This window comes from Takifugu flavidus, chromosome 7 (assembly GCF_003711565.1).
Source record: "Takifugu flavidus isolate HTHZ2018 chromosome 7, ASM371156v2, whole genome shotgun sequence".
In the NCBI taxonomy this organism is placed as follows: domain Eukaryota; kingdom Metazoa; phylum Chordata; class Actinopteri; order Tetraodontiformes; family Tetraodontidae; genus Takifugu; species Takifugu flavidus.
This window is the reverse complement of record NC_079526.1, coordinates 11232327-11251326: the sequence shown is the minus strand read 5'-3', so window position 1 is coordinate 11251326 and position 19000 is coordinate 11232327. Positions and strand designations below refer to the sequence as shown.

Sequence of the window (19000 nt, the reverse complement as noted above, 5' to 3'; positions counted from 1 at the left end):
TCAAACCATCAAAAGAGGTCAAAGACAATAACAGTGGCCTGTGACATGTTTTCTTTCTTTATGGAGTTTAAAAAGTGACTCAAACAATCTGAAACTTCCATTTTTACATCCTAAAGGGTGCAGCAGTCGGGCATCAGCGTGACTACAATGTGACTCTTTCCAAGCTAAACTTTGGCCCTGCGTCCTCTTCTGTTTGAGCTTGAGCCACACGTTGTTTGTAGGAGGTGTGTGTGGGGGGTGGGGGGGTGTGGGTGTTAAGTCTTTGCCCGTTGTTGCATATTTGTCACAAGTTTGCATTCATGTAAAAACCCCAAACGGGCAGGCAACGAGCTTCACCTCCCTTGTGTGAACACCAGAAATGCAGTTGCTGCCTTCCTCATTTTGAGTCTCATTTCCTACTGAAGGGTGCCCGCATACATTTTATACTGGTGTGCAAATGGATAAATGTATTGGGGACATGGCCTAAGGAAACTTTCTGTGCAAATCTATAGTATTAGCATGCAAAATACAGGCCCAAACTGTATTGCCACACCCAATAGAATTTTTTTCTGTCATTTTCTGCTAAATACACAGTATGACGTGGCACAAATAAATGCTGTGGGGGTCTTACTAAATCCTTGTTTTGTACATATACTACACGTTTATCTTACGCGTTAATTATTGATTAAAAGCCCTTGTAAAGCAACAATAACAAGGTGCACAAGGTTGTATTGGTTTTTAAAGGGACCACCCCAGTGCCATATTAGGTAATGGGCGGTCGCGGTGGGCCAACTGCTTCCTTCCTATTGGCCAGCTTGTCTGACATGACGGTTTTTCATCGCGTTGTTCTCAGCGCTGATTGGCTGAGAGACTTGGTCCGATTTGGGCTCATTATCTTAATCAGGCGTCGGGATGTGGTAAGGAGGGGAGAAGGGGTCCAAAGCCGAGGCTACACAAGAACGACGGAGTTTGGCGTGGAGCGTCGTTTCTTCAGGAGCCGACGACTCTGGCTGAGGGAAGGATGCTTGAAAACAAGAGGGAGAGGTTGAAAACCTTCCTCAGGAAGATCGACGAGAAGGCCGTTATCAGGATCAAGCACTTCATGAAGGAGAGGTGAGGGAATGAGTGTGCCTAGCACAGACGCTATCTGCCGGCGAGCATCATCAACAGGGTGGATGCTAATGGTTAGCACTGCGATCTTTTCACCCTCTTTCCGGTAACTGGGTTGCATTTACATTAATGCAATTTGTGAACCCAAAGACTGACATAAATACGTGGGGGTGTATATTGCGCTTTCATTTTTTAAATGTGTGCAATGGTAGAAAGCGTCTTTCAATTGAAAGCTAGTCTTAGCATGCTACCCGTCCGTACGTCATGTGATGATGCCATTGAAAGGCACTTTAGCTAACGCTGAGCAATATTTAACTCTAGAAGCATTTATAATGGAGATCCAAACGGCGAAGGTCTCAGAATAAAGCCACTGCATCTTCAGATGACGTTTGCTGTGGGTGTCACTGCCATTTTAAGGCTCTTTTTGTTTCATTAAACTTGTTACGTCGTTGGCGGATGTAGTCATTGACCAGGCTGCTGATGACGTCCGCGTTTGATATAATCGATTTAACACGATGACACATGAGCTGCCTTCATCGCACATCTTGCCAAAATTGGAATTAACCCCAGAGTGGGCCACATATCAGGGGATTCTTTTCACGGGTTGTCTATTTAAATGCAGTGCTTGCTACATACGTCTCGATTCTTTGGCTTTTACCTGTTTTAGAATGCTAAGGGCCACTTCTGATCCGGCCTGTGCACAATTCCTCTCATTATCATGGATGATCTTGGCTTTGGGAATCCAGGGCCTGAAGCACCACATTAAGTCAGTCTGCAGGTCCTCCCTCTGGCCTCAGTGAAACCCTTTGGCACAGCATCAGTTTTCTCAGAAGACTCTATTTTTAGCCCCCACCATTTGACCACAGGTGATACAGTGTTATAGAGATGTTCACAGTGGGTACTCTTCATCCTTTGAGCTTTTTGTTTCATTTTCCTCCCCTTAGACAGCAGCTGAGAGCCCCCGCTAATTGCCCGTGGCCTTGTTGTTATCAGTATAGCTGTATTATGGTATGTGAGGAGATTAGCTCTTTCCACAACAGACACATGAGATAGGAGGTCCTTGGTGAGTGCTGAGTCTATAAATACAGCTGTCGTCCAAGGGGGTGCATGTTCCATATGGACATTGCTTCACGGAGAAGCTAATTCACCGTTTCACGCGGCGTGTGTATTTAAGTAGAGAAGAACCTGGTATTGCTGGACGGTTTGTTGAGATAAAGCTTCCTGGAATAGTCTGGGCGGGGCAGCTCCGCAGGCGTTCTGTTGGATCCAGGATGAGGTTCCCGGACGGGGGAAATTTGCTGTTGTGGGCCCGGAATGTCATGTTTAAAATATGAGATTTAGAGAAGCACGTGTGCAGCGCCACTAAACAAGCGTCCCCTGCTGAACCGCTGCCCGCGGTGGCTGTCGCAGGTCGGCGTTATCGACCGCACCTCTGGCCTTGTCACGCAGCCCGGTCAAAGGTTGCACGGCTTCACGGCGCTTTCACCGGGACAAATGCCAGGAAATATTTCGGTTTCATTTGCCCCGAGCGGTTGTTTGCAATCTTATCTTAATGTGTGACGTAAAGCATGTCAGTGTTCTGGTTGAATAGCATGCTAACGTTTGATATCCTGGTGAGTGGGAGCTCTCTGGACAGGAAGCCGCGCGTGGAACCCAGAGTTAAACACTCCGACTATAACCTCAGTTGCGGTTATCCTGTCTTTTGGCTTGTCCTACTTTCGACTGAACCGAACGCTGTCTGAGTCAGGCGAGAGTTTTCCTGTCTTTGTCAGACCGGATCGGCCTCTCTCGGCTTCACTTTGCCCGGTCGCTTCGAAGAAAAAACTCTTTCAGCGGGCGCAGAGGAAGTGGAGGGAGCTGCTGCGCTCACCAGGCCACATGACCCACCACTCAGGCACACACAGTCTCATTTGCTAACACACACACACACACACACACACACACACACACACACACACACACACACAGTGTTCCACACATGCCGATCGAGTCCTGGCGGTGAGTGGGGCACAGAGCCCTCCTTTTTGGACCGCTCTCTTCATGCTGACACACATATAAAGGCATAATCCTGCACAGTCTAGCCATTAAAATGTGGGTTAGCCTCCCTCGTCTGTGTTTGTGGTTGTTTAGGATTCTAACTTCTCCACCAGTCTGATTTACACAAAAATACGTCAACTTGACAAAGAAATATTCCGCTCTAGAGGGTGGGACCCTCCTGCGAGGTAATGGGATGGAGATTGTAGCAGGCGTACGCTCTTAAGACTTCGGAAGACTTCAGTCTTGCTGACGTCGCCTCAGGGCACCAAATAAATCCATCATAACTCCAGGAAATTTAAGCTAGTGGGAGGACCCCCCCCCCCCCATAAACGAATGATTTTGGCTAGCTTCAGCAATGGTTGTGTGTTCATGTGACCCGGTTCCTGTGACGGGGGTTAGAACCACGCAGGACTTGTGACTGCAGGTCTATATCTGGCACAGCGGCTGGTGTGGTGACGTCACGCGCACAGAAAGAGTTGATGATCTCTCAGCTGATGAAACAAGCTGCACGTAGCGCCCGCAGCGCCAACGTATCGACTGTTTAAGCTTTTATCCACAGCTTCCCCTACTCCCAGTCTAACGCAAACATTCGGCTGCGATGGGCCCATTTACACCAAGCACAAAGACCCTGAACACAACAGTTGTCATGGGTATTGTGCCGTCAACTTTAAAAGCCGTCCCCTGGTTTTTAATGACAATAGGCCATTGTTGCTTCTCCTCCAGTCAGAGTGACCTGGCAGTGTAACCCTTTCCCCCCGCGTTTCCACTGGTTACCCCCAGCTGTTGTAGCATTTAAACGCAAAAAGGGTGAACAAAGCCTGGGAGGGCCTTCCAGGCTCCAACAGCCCCCCCCCCCCCCTCCGAACCCCAGCCAGCCATTATTTCCTCTCCTTGTTCTCACCCGCATTCCTGCTGCACTTCAGGCACTATCTTTACCTTTAGCTCATCCGGACGTGGAACCCAGGCAGTAAAACAGACCTTTACACCCCGTCCAAGACGGCTGGCGGTCAGACGCGGCTACAAAAGCTCAGCTTGACGGCTGCAGCGGCCAGCGAAGGCATCATCCAGGCGGCGGAGGATGAAATTTTGATCATGGAGAAAGGGAAGGAGTTGTTAAACAGGGAGAACGCTGGAGCTAGCGAGGCTCACCGGCCCCGGGATCAGGGGAGGTAAGAGAAATAGCCCGTTTCTGCTTTTCATACAGAGCGCCCGGTGTTTGGAGAACGCTCTTAAATAGTTTCTCGCCACCCTGTGGAGGGGCCAGTCTGTTAAAAGCTACTTTCTCTCCAATTGTCACCTGATCCTCTTATAAAAGTTATAAATTATGAAGCTGCAGAGTGGTGACGGATCAAAGCTCACGATCACCAGACCCTGCTTAGGTAATCCAGTTATATCCAGATCTGGGGGAGATAAGGACGCGCGTCGCGTTAATCAGTAAAGGAGAAAACATCGTATGCGGCCGTATTAGCAGATTGTGATGCCAGCGTGGCCTCGGGGGGCCTGTTTTTGACCCCTTTTCAGACATTTCTCATCTGGCTTCCCGTCAGATGTTGTGATACGATGCTGAATGTGGAAACGTGTCAAAGGTCAAGGTCTCCGCACGGCCAATAAACGTCTGTTCCCGGCAGTCCTCCTCCCGCTGTAAACGCAGCAGCGTCATAGGCGGCCGCTTTTGTTCTCCACACCGTAAACATTTATGAGGATTTTTTTTTTTAAACCGTCCTTAAACATCGGCCGTTTTTCTCCCTCTCACTTTTTCAGCTGTGTTTCAGCATCGTTATATCGATTCCCCGGCCATAAATGACGGAGGACTTTCTGGTGTAATTAGTGTCTGGGTCGGTCGCTGGTGCAGCACAGACGTTTCCAGGTACCAATTACTGAAAGTTCCAGCCTGCGTGGGAAAATCTCAACCGTTTCATTAACTATTCCTCTGTAAAGAACAGGAAGTGGCTTCGGCGCGACCTTGTGAAGGGTGAAACCTGCTGTGCAGGAAGTCACCAGGAAACGGGTCGCACCTATATTGCTCTATACGTAAAGTTTTATCAGCAGGCCGAGAGGTCATTGATTATGAAAGATGTTGCGTCAGCGCGTTTGTGAAAGTCAAATCTCCCAGATGAGGTCAATCTAACGCAACGCTAATAGAACAAAGTGAGAGTGAACAAAGAGCACCAGATCATATAACGCGGGTGTGTGTGTGTGTGTGTAATTTCCCATAAGTCAGCCTGACTGGACACCTGAGAGACGTCTCAGCGGGTCCTGAGGACACTGTCCTGACGTGGAGACGAGCTCTGAGTGGAAGATTTTCACACATCCCTGCTTTGTTTTTCTTTTTTCTAACAAGTCTCTGCCTGTGTGTGTGTGTGTGTGTCACGCTTGTTTGCCTCCGGGGGCGTGGTCTGGAGCTTGACGTCACTCGCTACGGAGTGTCACACCATTCAACGCGCAGCAGCTTCCTCTTTCCCTGGCAGAGTTGTGCAGCAGCAACAGGAAGCGTTTTCTTCTGACAGGATGGGAGGGAGGACTTGACCAAGTCTCTTTAGAGGTCCGGCCGGCTGGCAGCTTCCTGCGTCGCGTTTTGCTCAGGTGGATTTCAGACTTCAGATAACAGAGTTTGGGTTTGGGCCCCCCCACCTCGGAGGGAAATGCCTACCGTCAGTAGGTACATGAGTCTGCGCTCATCGAAGCGGTTTAAAGTTACCAGGTGAGCTTGATTCTGCCTCGCTCAGATGGTCGGCTTTCTTCTTTAGTGGGTTGTGTTGTTGTTTGTTGTCTTTAGTGGCAGGTTTGTTTTCTTTTAAACGGCTTTTGAATGAGGGCAGAGTTTGTTTTACAAATGTGGCTGTAGACAAATGGCGTTGTCAGTTTGACGGGCAGGAATGCAGGCGAGATGTAGGTCGGCTTACTGGAAACGCTCCCGTTTCCCATCAGTCCGCCGAGACCGGACCGGACCGGTCGGATCAGAGCAAGCCCTGGACAACGTTATGTCTTTCTTTTTTTTTTTTTAACGTGTCCCCCCCTTTCCCTCTCTGGGTTCTCCAGCAGCTACCCTGTGGAAAGCGGCGGTGGCGGGCTGCCAGCCAAGGTGAAGAAAAGCAGGAGCAGCAATGGCAGCGTCAAGACAGCGGAGACGAGGAAATCTCTGAGCCTGGAGGCGGCCCAGCTGGAGCTCCAGCAGCAGCAGCAGAAAACCCTCACCAGACAAGTGGCCGTCAGGTAGGACGTCTAGAACAGAGCTGTTTCAGCCGCGGCTGCTGAACGTCACAAGACCCGACTCGCGCCCCAGCTGCTGTGTTGTGACTCGCACATGATGGCACATTTCCACACGCTGGAGGAGCACGTCTGCAGCGGCCCTCGAAAAGAATCGCCGCACAGCGTGACCTCCGTGGCATGAGATGAGTCATGTGACCACCCATTCTTTTTCGTTCCCATGAGTCTGACTGCAGCCAAATTTAGTGCTGAGTTCACCAGCGAGCAGCTGGACGCCCGGGTCGGGGTTCCGGTGTTTAGATGGAAGCGCTCTCTTCCATTAGGAGACACGCTTTTAAAGTGACGGCTGTTTGTTCTTGTTTACTTCCAGCAGGTCTCAGACGTTCGAAGTGGACAGCAGAAGCTTGGAGAGGAGCGAGAGCACCGGCACCAATAGCGTGAGTCGTCCTCGCCGCCCGCCGCCCGCCGGGCTCCTGCTTCTCGCCACGTCTGACTCTTCCGCTGTGTCGTCTCTTTTTAGAGTTTCATCAAGCACCAGAAAACGTTCCAGCAGCTGTTTCCCGACATCGGCAAAGAAGAGTTGATACACTGTAAGTTGAGCGGCGGAGCGGCTGATTTCTGCGGGCGGCGGCGTGAAACTAAGCGTCCTTCTCTTCCCTCAGCGTACGTGTGCGCCCTGCAGAAGGAGGTGCCCTACCACGGCCGGCTCTACGTCACCGAGGCCCACGCCTGCTTCTACTCCTCCGTTTTGCTCAAGGACACGAAGGTAAACTGAGGCTTCGCGTGCTGCGATTGAGGCGCCGCCTCCATCTTTGACCCAGCTGACCTTTGACCTGGCCTACATCTTCCCGTTGCCCCCTGCAGGTCGTTATTTCACTTTGTTCCATCCACATCGTGAAGAAGCAGAACACGGCGCTGCTGGTCCCCAACGCCTTGTCCATCCGCACCTCCAACGGAGACAAGGTGAGTTTGGCGTTGCCGAGCAACCGCAGGCTGCTTCTGGTTGCCCGTTAGCCGCCGTGGCTAATTTCTTCTGACTCCCTTTTGATTGTTTAGTTCCTGTTTATGTCGCTGCGGAACAGAGAGAACTGCTTCCAGCTGCTGCGCTCGTTATGTCCGCAGATAGAGGTGAGTTACGCGCCCGTCGCCGCGGCGACATGTCCCCGACGCTCCCGTGCAGCATGCTCATTCATGAAATTGTCCCTGCAGGACCGCAGCACCAACAGCAGCCCCGTCTTCTCCTCCCCTGAGAACAGCTTCGACAAAAGCAAACTCGTGGTACGAGTCCCCCGACAGTATGTAGCAGAGGGTTCGACCCGCTCGCACGGGGTGACGTCATTCTGTCCGTGTCCCCACAGAACACCAGCCTGTCCAGTCTGGACGACAGCGTGGACCAGTTCGACGGCTCCGAGTCGCAGTCTTCGCAGCACCAGCCTCTGCAAAAAGCACACAGAGGTCAGAGGTCACGCCGGTTGTTTCTAACCCACCTCCTTAATTCGCAGTAGTAGCGCGCTAACGCCCCGTCCCCGTCTCGTCCCGTCCCTCCTGCAGTGTCCAATGCCAACGGCTCGGCTTTTAGGAGCTTCCCCGCGCAGCGGAGCGACACCTCGTCCTCGGAGGAGCTGTCGGTATCAGGTAAGGAGCCCAAAAAGACGCGGCGGTCGAAGGGTCCGTGGACGCGTCCTCACAGCGTCTCCGCTTGCTCCCCCAGGGTCCAGTGGATCGTGGGTTTGGAATGTGACGGAAAAGGCCAAATCCCTGCTGGTTCAGAGAGAGGCCAGCACCCTCAACACTTTACTCTTCATTTACTTGATCCTGTGAGTTGCGGCCGCGTCCTGTCCTCGCCTTCCTGCCCTTTAATCCATCACGTTATCTCCCCGCGTGCTAATCTGCTGATCTGTTTCAGGGTTGTGCTGCTGCTCTTGTCTTCTGGCTACATCGGGTTACGCATCGTAGCCCTGGAGGAGCAGTTGACGTTGCTGGGGGCTCTACCCGAGTTCACCTTACAGAGCGGGTAAAAGCTCTTTTCCCATAATGCCGTGTTTCAGACACACCCTCAACGGCGGTGGCGAGAATGCGAATGTCGTTTAATTGCATCATCGCTGCCAAACAGGGTTTGGTTTGTTTTCGTTAGCCGCCGCTCAGCTGCGTCTCTCCTGCTCTTTGCCCGCAGGTGCCACCAAGACACATAGCAGCGGGGGGACGGAAGCAGAGATGGGCTGACTCCTGCCCGGAGGAAGGATCGGGCCTTTTTCCGCCAGAACGCAGCGGGAGAACAGTCCCGTCCCCGGAATACCGCGCACCCGGCTCGGCCTCTTCTGTTGGCCAGAGGACAAAGAGCCAACCTGTGCAATTTCAGAGACGACACGTTAACTCGAAGGGCTCTACTTCCTACGCGGTTTCGCACGGAGCGACGCCAAAAACGCGCACGCACACACACACGCTGCCTGGCTGCAGCGTCTCGTCTCTTTGAAACCAAAGCCACCTGGCTCTAATGTACGTGACCCGCGCTGGTGTCGCTGTCCCCCGTCCCTGGGACACACTCTCCTCCCTGAGCATGCGCTCTGAACAGGGCTCCACCAACCAGCATCAGCCTGCTTTAGCGCTTCTGATTATACCTCAACACCAGACGCAGTGCGACGCACAGCCAAAGATGCACACGGGGCACGTCTTTTGCACGAGCGCACAGATTCTCTCTTTCCTCTCTGATCTCTGGGGCCTGCACCGGCCCGTCTGTCCTTTTCACCGCTGAGGCTCTTTGAGTCGAAATGACGACGGCGGCTAAAACGTGTCGGATCCGACCGCCTCGATTTTCTTGTTCTTTCTCTCAATGGTTGCAATATGCCAGTTTCATGCTTTGGGGGGGGGGCGTTTCCCAGCGCCATCAATGCACAAAAGCGTAGTACACTAGGTCGGAAGCATGTTGCCTCGGAGACGTGTTGTGTGTTTTTTATGGCTTTTTTAAAGGGTAGATTTGAGACTCGGTGCAGGCGTGACGTGCGATCCGGCGCCGCACCTGCTAACGGCCGATGTTCCTCTCTGACAGGCCAACTGACCCTTCCAGAAATTTCAGTTCAAGTACTGTAGCACCAATAATGTGTGTTTAATATTTATGTACGTGCCACACTTGCCTGATGCTCGTTCTTCTCGCCAAAGGAGAACATCAGGTCCAAGTCAGGTTCTGAACTAGCGGTCCCGAAATTTCAGTATGCAAGAATTTATAAGAAAATATAAAGTTTTCCTTATGTGTCTGATTTTTTTTTTTTTTTTTTTTAATAGGAGCTTAATGTTTGTGGGAAAGAATAAGTGTGGGCTAAAATATTTGATGGATGAAACTCGAGAAAGAGCGCACTTTAAAAAGAGAATGTGAGGTGCCTGACGCGGTCCGAGAACCCGTTTCGGGGGTTAAATGGCAAAGCTGGAGTTGTTTGGGTTCCGGTGGTGCTAAAGATTTCTTTTAATGTCTTCACTCAGGGGTGATGGGTGCTGACCCGCCATGCGGTATTAAGTTGTCGTCATTTCAAAGTCCAATGTTCTGCATTGCAGGTTGTACGTTTGGGCCCCGTTGGTTTCCCAGAAGCCCCCTTTGTTTCAGTCATGGTCCATCTGACTTCACTCATTTGCATTTCAGAATCCTTTTTAAAAAAAAAAAATGACCTGATAAGCATATCTACATCCAACGGTTCCACTCTAGACCTGATCGTTGGGTTTAATTTTGCTGCATCCAGTTTCCAGAATCACAAGAAGACGTTGAAAGTTTTCGTTGACGCGCTGTAGTGTCAGTTCTCATAGCGCCCCAGCAGGGGGCAGCACACACCCACTGTCATAGCAGAATCTAAATGATGAGGGCAGTATTCGTGTGGGTTTGCACTATTCAAAGTGTTGTAAATAATTTTGTATCGATTGTTATTGTCCTTAATTCTGCTATTGTCCTATATTTATTTGCACTCTGTGACAAAGTCATCTCTGTGAGAGGACTTTGCTATTGTTCAAAATAAATCCAATGTTGAAGTAACAGTTTGGCCACTTGGACTTTCTCAATAAAACCTTCGCAAGTTCAGACCCTAAGAAATACCCCCAATTATTAACACAAATAAATTTTCAGGGTGTTACTTAATTTGCATCTTAATTTTAGGCTATAAGCTAGTTATAAAATTAATTGCATATACGTACTTTATTGGTAACGATTTAAACATTTAGCTCAAAGGTGCTCGAATTTAATTGTGGCGCATCGGCTCCATCTAGTGGCCACTCTTGGTTACAAACGGGAAGACATTGTTTAACATATAGATATTCAGATTTTTGTTAATTCATTGGCTTGAATCTCGTAAATGAAAGCGTTTGTCGCTTCCGTGTCATGGTGGTTAATTTCTTTTTTTAAAGAAACACATCCATTAACTGTGATTCTATTTATTGATTGATTTATTCTGCATTCAGTAGCAGCTCTTGGTTCCTGCGCTCCTCGTTCAGCTGTCTGGGCTGTTTGAAGGAGCGGGTTCTGCAGTCGTCCGCTGGTACGCGCACAGCTGGAAAACACCTGCAAGACAGTTGTTAAACTCATTCCGAGTCCCCCCCCCCCCCCCCCCCCCCTTTGAAAAGCCCCAATTACACCCAGCACTTGAATGCAACATTTTTCGGGAAATTGATCATTTTTTAAAATAAAGAAAGAAATACCTGCTGCGAAAGCCAATATGATGGCCACCCAGCCAATAATGTAAGACCAAGAAAAGCGCCAGTCCAAGAAGCGTTTTCCAAAAAAAGTGACGGTCACCCCGGTGTAGATCGCCAGCGCCAGAAGGGCGAGAAAACCTAGAAAGGAGGAGAAAGGATCATCAGTGATCCTAAAACTGATGACGCAGCCGTCTCGGTTGCTGATGACGGTGCGCCAGGTGTGTTACCTGACAGGAGCAGGGCGATGCCACCTGTGCGCACCCTCCTGTTCTTGGTGCCGTTGGTGAAGGCGCTCAGGCCGAGCACCACGCCGGCGAAGCAGCTCAGCACCGCCAGCAGCATGAAGGCCCGGGTGGCGTCCCAGAAGGCTGGACACGACAGAGATGAGGAGCACAAACGCCAAACACGCGGTCACGCTCACCAAAACGGGCCTCCGCTCCTTGCGCATGCGCAACGGTGCCCGCTCACATCGGTTTATGTCAATAATTTTGCGTTTAATGATTCGATGCCTGTTCTCGATAACTGCTTTCAAATATCCTATTTTTTTTTTTTTTTTTTTAAAACATTTTTGGAACCAGTTTCCTTATTTCCGGCTGCAGTTGATCGTTTCTCCACTCACCGACAGTTATGGTGTGAGCGTGGCACTTGTGGTTGATGCAGAACCTCCAGAGCCCCTGGTTGGCGGAGCTGCCCGAGTACCGGTACTGCATCCAGAAGTCCGTTGCCGTGGAAACGATGAGAAGCACCAGGGCAGCCACGCCGCAGAGGGTGCCCCCTCCTGCCAAAGTGTAGAGCATCGCGGAGAAGCCGTGGGGAGCTCGGACCTCCTGAGCATTCAGCAACTGGACGGGACACAAAACGGGTCAAACCTTCACTGAGTGGATCAATCGATCGTCATGGATGATCAGAAATAAAGTGATCAGGGTGCATCAGCCAACAGCGCAGTGAGCGACTCTTTCTTAGAATTCCTGTTTAAAAGTGACCAAACGCCAGGAATCAGCTCTCTTCTGTCCCCTTTGTCGCCGCTGAAAGTCCATAAGAAAGTGCTTTAATCTCCATGTTGTTAGGTGACAGCCATGCAGCGGAGCCAAACCTCTGGAGGACAATAAGCTTGCCCATCAGGCAGTTCGGGGGCCTTTGTTGGTCTCTAATTCCCCGCTGTGCACCACAATCAAAGCTGCCCAACACCGAGCAACTGAGCTGTCAGCAGTGTTGCTGTCACGGAGCCAGTCAGCCGGCCCGTCACTCTCTGCCTTTAACTTTCAGGGAGGAAAAACACCCCCAAAAAACAGAATCGAATCCGATCCGAGCCAGCAAACTCCCAAATGGGGAGGAGCGGCTGCAGAGATGTCTCCAAACCTCCCTTTTCCGTGTCCACTTGTTCTCCGAAGCGGCTTGTTAGTCGTTTAACACAATTAAAAGCACATTTTGCATCACCCGCGTGCGGGTTTTCTGGTACCTGTGGATCGGCTGGTGTCTCTGCGGGGCTCTGCTGCCTCTAACAGTTCTACTGTCCTTTTAAGCCCCCAACCCCTGACCCGCATTGTCCACATCACAAAAGAGGGAAAGATCCAGTGCAACATGTGAGTTTTACTAACCCCCCCGCCTCCAGCCCACTATTACCCATCTCTTTTTCCATCTCTCACTGTCTCATTGTATATGACATTTGTTTCAGCCATGATGTCAAATTTAATTCAAACCGGTCAAGAAAGGACACAGATGCGATGGCACGTTGTAGCTTTATTTAACTTGCAATTGGAACTTAAACGCATCGTTTCACCAGTGTGACCAGCGGTGGTTGAACTGGCGACGGGAATTTTGCCAGGTTGCGGCGTAAAACGGAACACTGATACGTCTCCCTCCACTTTCTGCATAGATTTCAGATCTTTTGTTCTTCAGGCTTCTGTATTTTGGTCATTTTTGTGCAGGGTAACATCATTCTGAGATTAAACTCCGCGTTGCCACTGGAAACCTGCGTGTTAAAACGATGCGTTCAGGGACTCGACCTTTGTGCTTCTTCGTGCAACGTGACCACTGAATTTAGCCTCGGTTTTACGGTGACAATATCCACGAAATATACCAAAAATAAAGTGCAGGCAGTTAATGCATCCAGAAATTCTCTATAAACACTACAAAAGGCACGTTATGACATGAAAACTCCAAACGCAGGTGCTTTCTAGAGCAGCGCGTCCTTTAGAACCAACAAGTTTTTGCCGTCTTTACTGTCAACCTGACCAAAATATAGATATTTATCATGAAAAAGGAAAGAAAGACCATGAGGTGTGCTTGCAGTGAACTCAGTCATGGCTCTCCACACCTGTCAGTCATATTTACACTCCCACCGCAGTGGATCTCTAATCTTCATGTTCTATTTACAAGACCTAAACAAAGAAACAGGCACGGAAGCTCACATCAGTTCTAAACAGAAGCACAAACATTAAAAATATTCAAATGCAACGCTTCTTCTTCTCAAGCGTTTGAAAATGTTCGCGTTGGTCTCCGCTGACGCCGCACACGTGAAAACACCGATTTGCTGCAGCTCCAAACGGTTGAAGACAAAAACACAGATCATCTGATGACAGAGGAGGCAGCGGCCTCGCTCGCTGCCCCCTGGTGGCAGAGTGCGGCAGGAGCATAAGCTCCACCCCCTCAGTTATTTCCTAGGTTACGTGGATGGTCCCAGTGGCAGTTATGCAGATGCTATTTTGGCCTAGCTAAAATCCCAGATCAGTGGTTTGTGAGTACCCAGCAGTGGAACGAGCGGCGTCTCTTAGCCTTTAGCGCCCCAGAGCACGACGGTCCGATCGGCGGAGGAGGAGAGGAAGGTCTGATCGTGGGGGTGCCATCGACACTGGATCACCTTATCCCAGTGCTCTCCTGCCACTGTCTGTGGGAGGGGCTTCGTGAGGTCACCTGCGGTTAAGAACAGGTGTATGACCGACGTGTTTTGTTGTGGATTTACAGCTTTTTTTTTTTTTTTTTTTTTTACCTTGAAGGTCGCTGACGACGATCTTGTTGTCGTACGAGCCAGTGAGGAGATGATGGGCTCCGGGGGAGAAGCGCACCGATCGGATGTCGCTACCGTGGGGGCAGTACGTCTGCACAATACGCCCCCCCTTAATGTCGTACAGCATGCAGGTGCTGTCCTCCTGACCCGTGGCCAGCAAGCGGCCGCTGGGGTCCACCGCCACCGAGGCCACCGCGCTTCCTGTGCGAGAGGGGCCACAAAACGGGGATTTTTCAACGCACGTGAGGATCCAGGGGTCGGTCCCGTCACTCACCTGAGCCGTGCAGAGACGTGCCCACGACTCGGACGCAGCTGGGCACTCGCAGGTCCCAGAACCGGACCGTCTTGTCCTGGGAGCCAGACGCGATCATCCACCCTCCCCAGGTGAACACAGTCAGGATGTGGCCTGTTGGAACGCAGTCGGTTAACGGAGAACAGCCGCTCGGCTCGGAACACCGGGGCTCGGCTCGGAACACCGGGGCTCGGGTCGGAACACCGGGGCTCGGCTCGGAACACCGGGGCTCGGGTCGTACCAGTGTGGCCGCTCAGCGCGTGGAGCCCCTGCCCTCGCTGGCAGTCTGTGGTGTAGATGTTGCAGTCTCCGGCGCCCGCACTGATCAAGATGGACCCCCCGCTCTCGGGGCCCTCCATGAAGGCCAGGTCCCTGATGGTGCCGTCATGCATGCTGAACTCCAGGTCAGGCCCTTCGGTCAGAAAACACAAATCAAACCAGTGTGTCTGAGAAGTTCTGGAGCTGGAGCAGCGAGGCGGGGAGGCGCCCAGCGTACCGGTGGCGTTGCAGGTGTCGGCGCTGAAGGGCAGGACCTTGACAAATTTGTCATTGGAGCCGGTGGCCAGCAGCTGCCCGCAGGGGCTCCAGGCCACGCAGTAGATGGAGCCCTTGTGGTGTTTGTTCCTCCTGAAGCGAACCGCCGGCTGCTTGGTGGTCCCGGGAGCGCTGATGGAACCAAAACAGGCAGAATAAGCGAGGCGAACGTGTGCACGGGAAGGCACCGACGCGCGATCCCCACCTAGGGCTCAGCGTCTCCGGGTAGGCGCAGACTCTCAGGGTTTTGGAGTTGGAGCCCACGGCGTAAAGCGCTCCAGAGGGGTGGAAGGCCACGGCACGCACCGCCTGCGTGTCCTCCAGCTGGTGCACCCGCACGAACGGCGATCTGGGCTTTCCCGACTGAAGACGACCGGAAAAACCCGAAGACGTGAACATGAAACAGGGGTCACAAGACGTTTATGGACACAATAGCGGTGACGGTTCAACAGACCGGCTGGACATTTCTCGTGACTGAGGAGCCAGAATCATCTTGTGCTTGTGAACGAGACCCCCTGATATGGTCAGCACTAACACACACACACACACACACACACACACACACACACACACACACACACACATTAATAACAATCCTCCCATTTATTAAAAGTTGTTCCCTACAGATTCTCACCACTGACTGGCAGGAATTGGGGACTCGCTGAGGGGGGGTAAGTCGTGACATCCGGTCGTGAAGGGGGTGCTGCTGACCACCCTGCCCGGCTTGTCTCTCGGCGGTCCGGGGTCCGGGGTGTGGCAGGTGTCAGCTGTCCCGACGGCGGCGTTCCCGGCCCGAGCCAGCTGCACCATGGCCTCGTCTCCTCTGGGGTCCAAGCCCACGTTCATCTCCTCCAGCTTCTGAATGGATCTAACAGAACACCTCCTTTAGTCCGTACAGGGACGCGGCTGCAGCCCCCCCCCCCCCGGCTGGGGTCTCCTCACCTGTTGAGGAAAGCCTCCGTCAGGTTGTTCTGGGTTCCATCCTGGGGCTTCACCCCTCCCTCCAGGAGCATCTGCTGGTAAAGCTGCTTCTGCTGCTGCTTCTGCTCCAGATGCTGCTGCACGCGGAGGCGCTGCCTGTGGTACTCCTGGATGTGCTCCGTGGTGTCGGGGCGCTGGGTGCACGAAGAGGACGGCCAACGGAATCAATTAGCCCGGCCTGGCTTGGACTACTGCAACCGCTTCAGGTAATATTTAATTCATGCAGCCGATTAAACATGACTCCAAACACACACACACACACACACACTCGCACACTCGCCCTCTACTGACAACTCTTCAACTTCCAAGGCCAGCAACTCCATCATTCCACCCATAAAAAGTTTTCAAGGACCACAGTAGATCAGCAAGTCCCCAACGTCTTCCCGACCCCTGCTTCTCTCTTTCTCTATCACTTCTCTCTCTCTTTCTCAAACACACACACACACACACACACACACAGAGGCTGGATGGAATTCGGGATGCATAAAAGTGAGTGATGATGGGAGCAGCGGGCCATCCTGGGTGTGACCGCACATCAAAAGAGATTATCTGTCTCCTGTGGCCGTGACCCACAGCCTGTTTGGCCGGGAGGGGGGGTTGAAACGGAGCTAGGGTGACACGGACAGGTGTGGTGGAGAGCCAGAGAAGGATTTATATAGCAATGATGGAAAGGGGACATGGTTCAGGAGTTCAGGGGGAATGTGGTCTAATCTTTGAAATCTGTAGTAATATTTTCTTTCTATTCGTCCATTTCTTTTTGTGCACCTCATTTGTTTCTGCGCTGCTGGGGGGTCCTCCGTCTTTTCCAGGGGTCAAAGGTGTCCGTGTGGTGTTGGGTCCCGCCAGCACTTGTGGGTGTTTCCTATAGACATTAAACTTTGTCACTACATAATTACTGCAACGCAGACTGAGATGAAGAAAGCAAAAGTCGATACACTGTATTTAATGTGGCTAAGCATTCAATAAAAACACACAGCAGATGGCGATCATCAATTTTGGGCCATCTGCACACACTGATTTCAACCAGCAGGTGGAGCCAGAGAGTCGTTGACCAGGTTATATAGAATCTGTTCTCACAGATTTATTTATATGATTGTGACATTAGACTTTTGGACTTTGTGTGATGACAAACTTTAAACCTGTGCTCAAGCTTTTGCTCTCACCTCTCAGGTGAATCCTCCTGCTCGTGCACATTGTTCTCCACCAGACTCCGACTGAGTGCGGCTTTTGCGCTGGCCTCCGTCCCTCTCTTATCTTGAGCCGCCAGACCGTGAGACAGCCCGTCCAGAGCCGGGTTGAGGGAGCGAGACATGTAGGTGTCGGCCGAATGGGGCCTCTGCCGGTAAGGCGAGGTGGGGCAGGGCGACAGGCGGTTGATCAAGGGGGTGAGGAGGTCGGCGTGGCCGGCCTTGCTGGGCTTCACCAGGCGGTCCACGTGGATGCTGAGGGTCTTCTGCTGGAACGCGCAGGTGAATGCGCTCGGAGAGAGGTTCTGAAGCCAGGAGAGCAGCGACAGGTCCAGTTCATCGCAGCCGTTCCCGCAAAGCAAATCCACGCCAAGCAGCACCTCGCTCTCTGTGATCTCCTCGCCGGTCGCTTTGCTCTAGAGAAGAAGAAGAGGGTGATCTGCACGGACCAGGAGGGTAACACCCAGAGCTTCAGCTGGTATTGTACCTGGCAGAACTCCACGCAGCACTCGTAGAGGATCCCTTTGATGAGCAGCTGGAAGAGGCGGTTCCCGCTGGCCCTGAAGCCCGCCTCACTCAGCTTCCTGTCAGCGGGGATGAATTCGGCCACCATGGAGCAGGCCTCCTCGAAGCAGTGGACCCGGGCGGTACTGGGATTCCAGTCTTTGAACTCGGCGTGGTGGGTGAGACGGGGCAGGGTCAGGAGGAGGCACAGCTTGCTGTAGTCCTCCTTGGTCGGACAGAACTCCTCCAGGCTGTGGAGACACTTGACGGCCTCCTGCATCGACAGCTCCAGCTGGGGTCCATGGAACGTTAGAGGTTAGAGGGAGGCCGGAGCTCAACGTTCAGCAGCCGTGAGGGTGCAGTTACGTACATTCTGAGGGTCTTCAGCTGCAGACATGGCGTTATTCACACAGAGAGCTTCCAGGAACTTCTGTTTCATTATAATGAAGTGGAACCTGGAACCGGACATTTGTATATTGATATAAGACTTTTGCCCTGTGCTGATTTTGCACCAGGTGTCAGACTGTATCCAGGTGTCTCACCTTTTCTTCTCAAACTTCTCCATTCCCTCCAAAGGCTGAATGAACTGCATCACTTCCTCCCACTCGCCATCCAGGATGAGTTGCCTGATAAAAGAAGTCTTTAAATGCCCTCTCGGCCCAGACAAGGATCCCTCAGATCCGTCCTTTACCTGAGGAAGAGCATGTCGTCTGAGTAGAGTCCGTTGATGATGCCGCTCTCCTTCTCCAGGGCCAGCATGCTGATGTGCAGCTTCCTGGAGTTCAGGAAGTCCAGCACCACCTTGATCACCTCGGCCTCCTTGACGCTGATCGTCTCCTCGGCCGTCATGGCTACAGATGCTCAGCTGGCTTGCAGACAGACGAGAGACAGCTGAACAAGTGTTATTTCATATCACAACCCGAACCTCAATTTAACATTAATCAATGACACTACAATGTGCATCAGGGGCCACCGGTGCACATACATATTAAAGCAATTTTAATTTATTTAGAGCAGAATTTCATTTAATCGCGGCCTCATGAGACCTAAGATGTCGTTCTTGCACCATCCACTGAGGTCTGAGCAGGCGGTGGCACCGCCCTGTTCTACCCGTCATCCATCTCTGCTCCCCCGCCTGAGACAACAGCAGGTCTGCGGCCCGCACCTGACATCCACGGCGGGAGCAGGACCGTCTGCATGCTCACACGCACGCACACACGGGCGTCTGTTGTGGGGGGAGACGTGCAAAAACAAGCACAAGCTGCCACCACATCAGCGAGGGGGTCTGAGCAGGACGCGCCGCCGCGCCGCCCGGATTCCGCGCCAGCTCACCTGTCTGTCCGCGCCGCTTCTCACCGCCTGCGCTCCCCGAGTCAACCGAGTCCGCTACGGGTAGCCAGAGGGCTCGTTTCTGCGTGGAGTTGCCGGCCAGCACGAAGGTCGTTTGCGCTTTCCTTCGCGTACACAGATCACGGTTGCCATGCGGACGCG

At 52.1% G+C, this 19000-nt stretch overlaps 3 protein-coding genes across 13 annotated transcripts; 1 reads left to right on the top strand and 2 right to left on the bottom strand.

The window, feature by feature from the left end:
* The first annotated feature begins 873 nt into the window (after positions 1–873).
* si:zfos-943e10.1 (GRAM domain-containing protein 2B) lies at positions 874–10348 on the top strand. 8 transcript variants are annotated; one of them, XM_057039329.1, is made up of 13 exons: positions 874–1092; positions 6166–6339; positions 6707–6770; positions 6854–6923; positions 6996–7099; positions 7198–7296; positions 7390–7461; positions 7543–7611; positions 7692–7788; positions 7885–7968; positions 8045–8150; positions 8240–8347; positions 8507–10348. In XM_057039329.1, exons 1-13 carry the CDS (start codon positions 1001–1003, stop codon positions 8523–8525), a joined length of 1158 nt encoding a protein of 385 aa, XP_056895309.1. In that variant the 5' UTR covers positions 874–1000; the 3' UTR covers positions 8526–10348. The 8 variants fall into 8 exon arrangements, with proteins under 8 accessions (XP_056895309.1, XP_056895308.1, XP_056895310.1 ...); XM_057039328.1 differs by having other exon boundaries at positions 875–1092; positions 6704–6770; XM_057039330.1 differs by having other exon boundaries at positions 890–1092; positions 6169–6339; positions 6704–6770.
* Positions 10349–10727: 379 nt separating this feature from the next.
* Positions 10728–11519, bottom strand: lim2.2 (lens intrinsic membrane protein 2.2). The gene is made up of 3 exons (XM_057039337.1): positions 11232–11519; positions 11008–11142; positions 10728–10870 (listed from the first exon to the last, which is right to left on the bottom strand). Exons 1-3 carry the CDS (start codon positions 11344–11346, stop codon positions 10800–10802), a joined length of 321 nt encoding a protein of 106 aa, XP_056895317.1. The 5' UTR covers positions 11347–11519; the 3' UTR covers positions 10728–10799.
* A 187-nt stretch (positions 11520–11706) lies between these two features.
* Positions 11707–18997, bottom strand: LOC130529280 (WD repeat-containing protein 47-like). 4 transcript variants are annotated; one of them, XM_057039325.1, is made up of 17 exons: positions 18842–18997; positions 18201–18374; positions 18052–18135; positions 17880–17964; positions 17493–17801; positions 16982–17421; positions 16584–16680; positions 15780–15952; positions 15472–15705; positions 15292–15367; positions 15043–15200; positions 14800–14969; positions 14545–14715; positions 14286–14417; positions 13994–14212; positions 13750–13917; positions 11707–11846 (listed from the first exon to the last, which is right to left on the bottom strand). In XM_057039325.1, exons 2-16 carry the CDS (start codon positions 18356–18358, stop codon positions 13775–13777), a joined length of 2649 nt encoding a protein of 882 aa, XP_056895305.1. In that variant the 5' UTR covers positions 18359–18374; positions 18842–18997; the 3' UTR covers positions 11707–11846; positions 13750–13774. The 4 variants fall into 4 exon arrangements, with proteins under 4 accessions (XP_056895305.1, XP_056895302.1, XP_056895304.1 ...); XM_057039322.1 differs by lacking the exon at positions 11707–11846 and having other exon boundaries at positions 12725–13917; XM_057039324.1 differs by lacking the exon at positions 11707–11846 and having other exon boundaries at positions 12725–13917; positions 18201–18378; positions 18842–18989.
* Between the last annotated feature and the right edge of the window lie 3 nt (positions 18998–19000).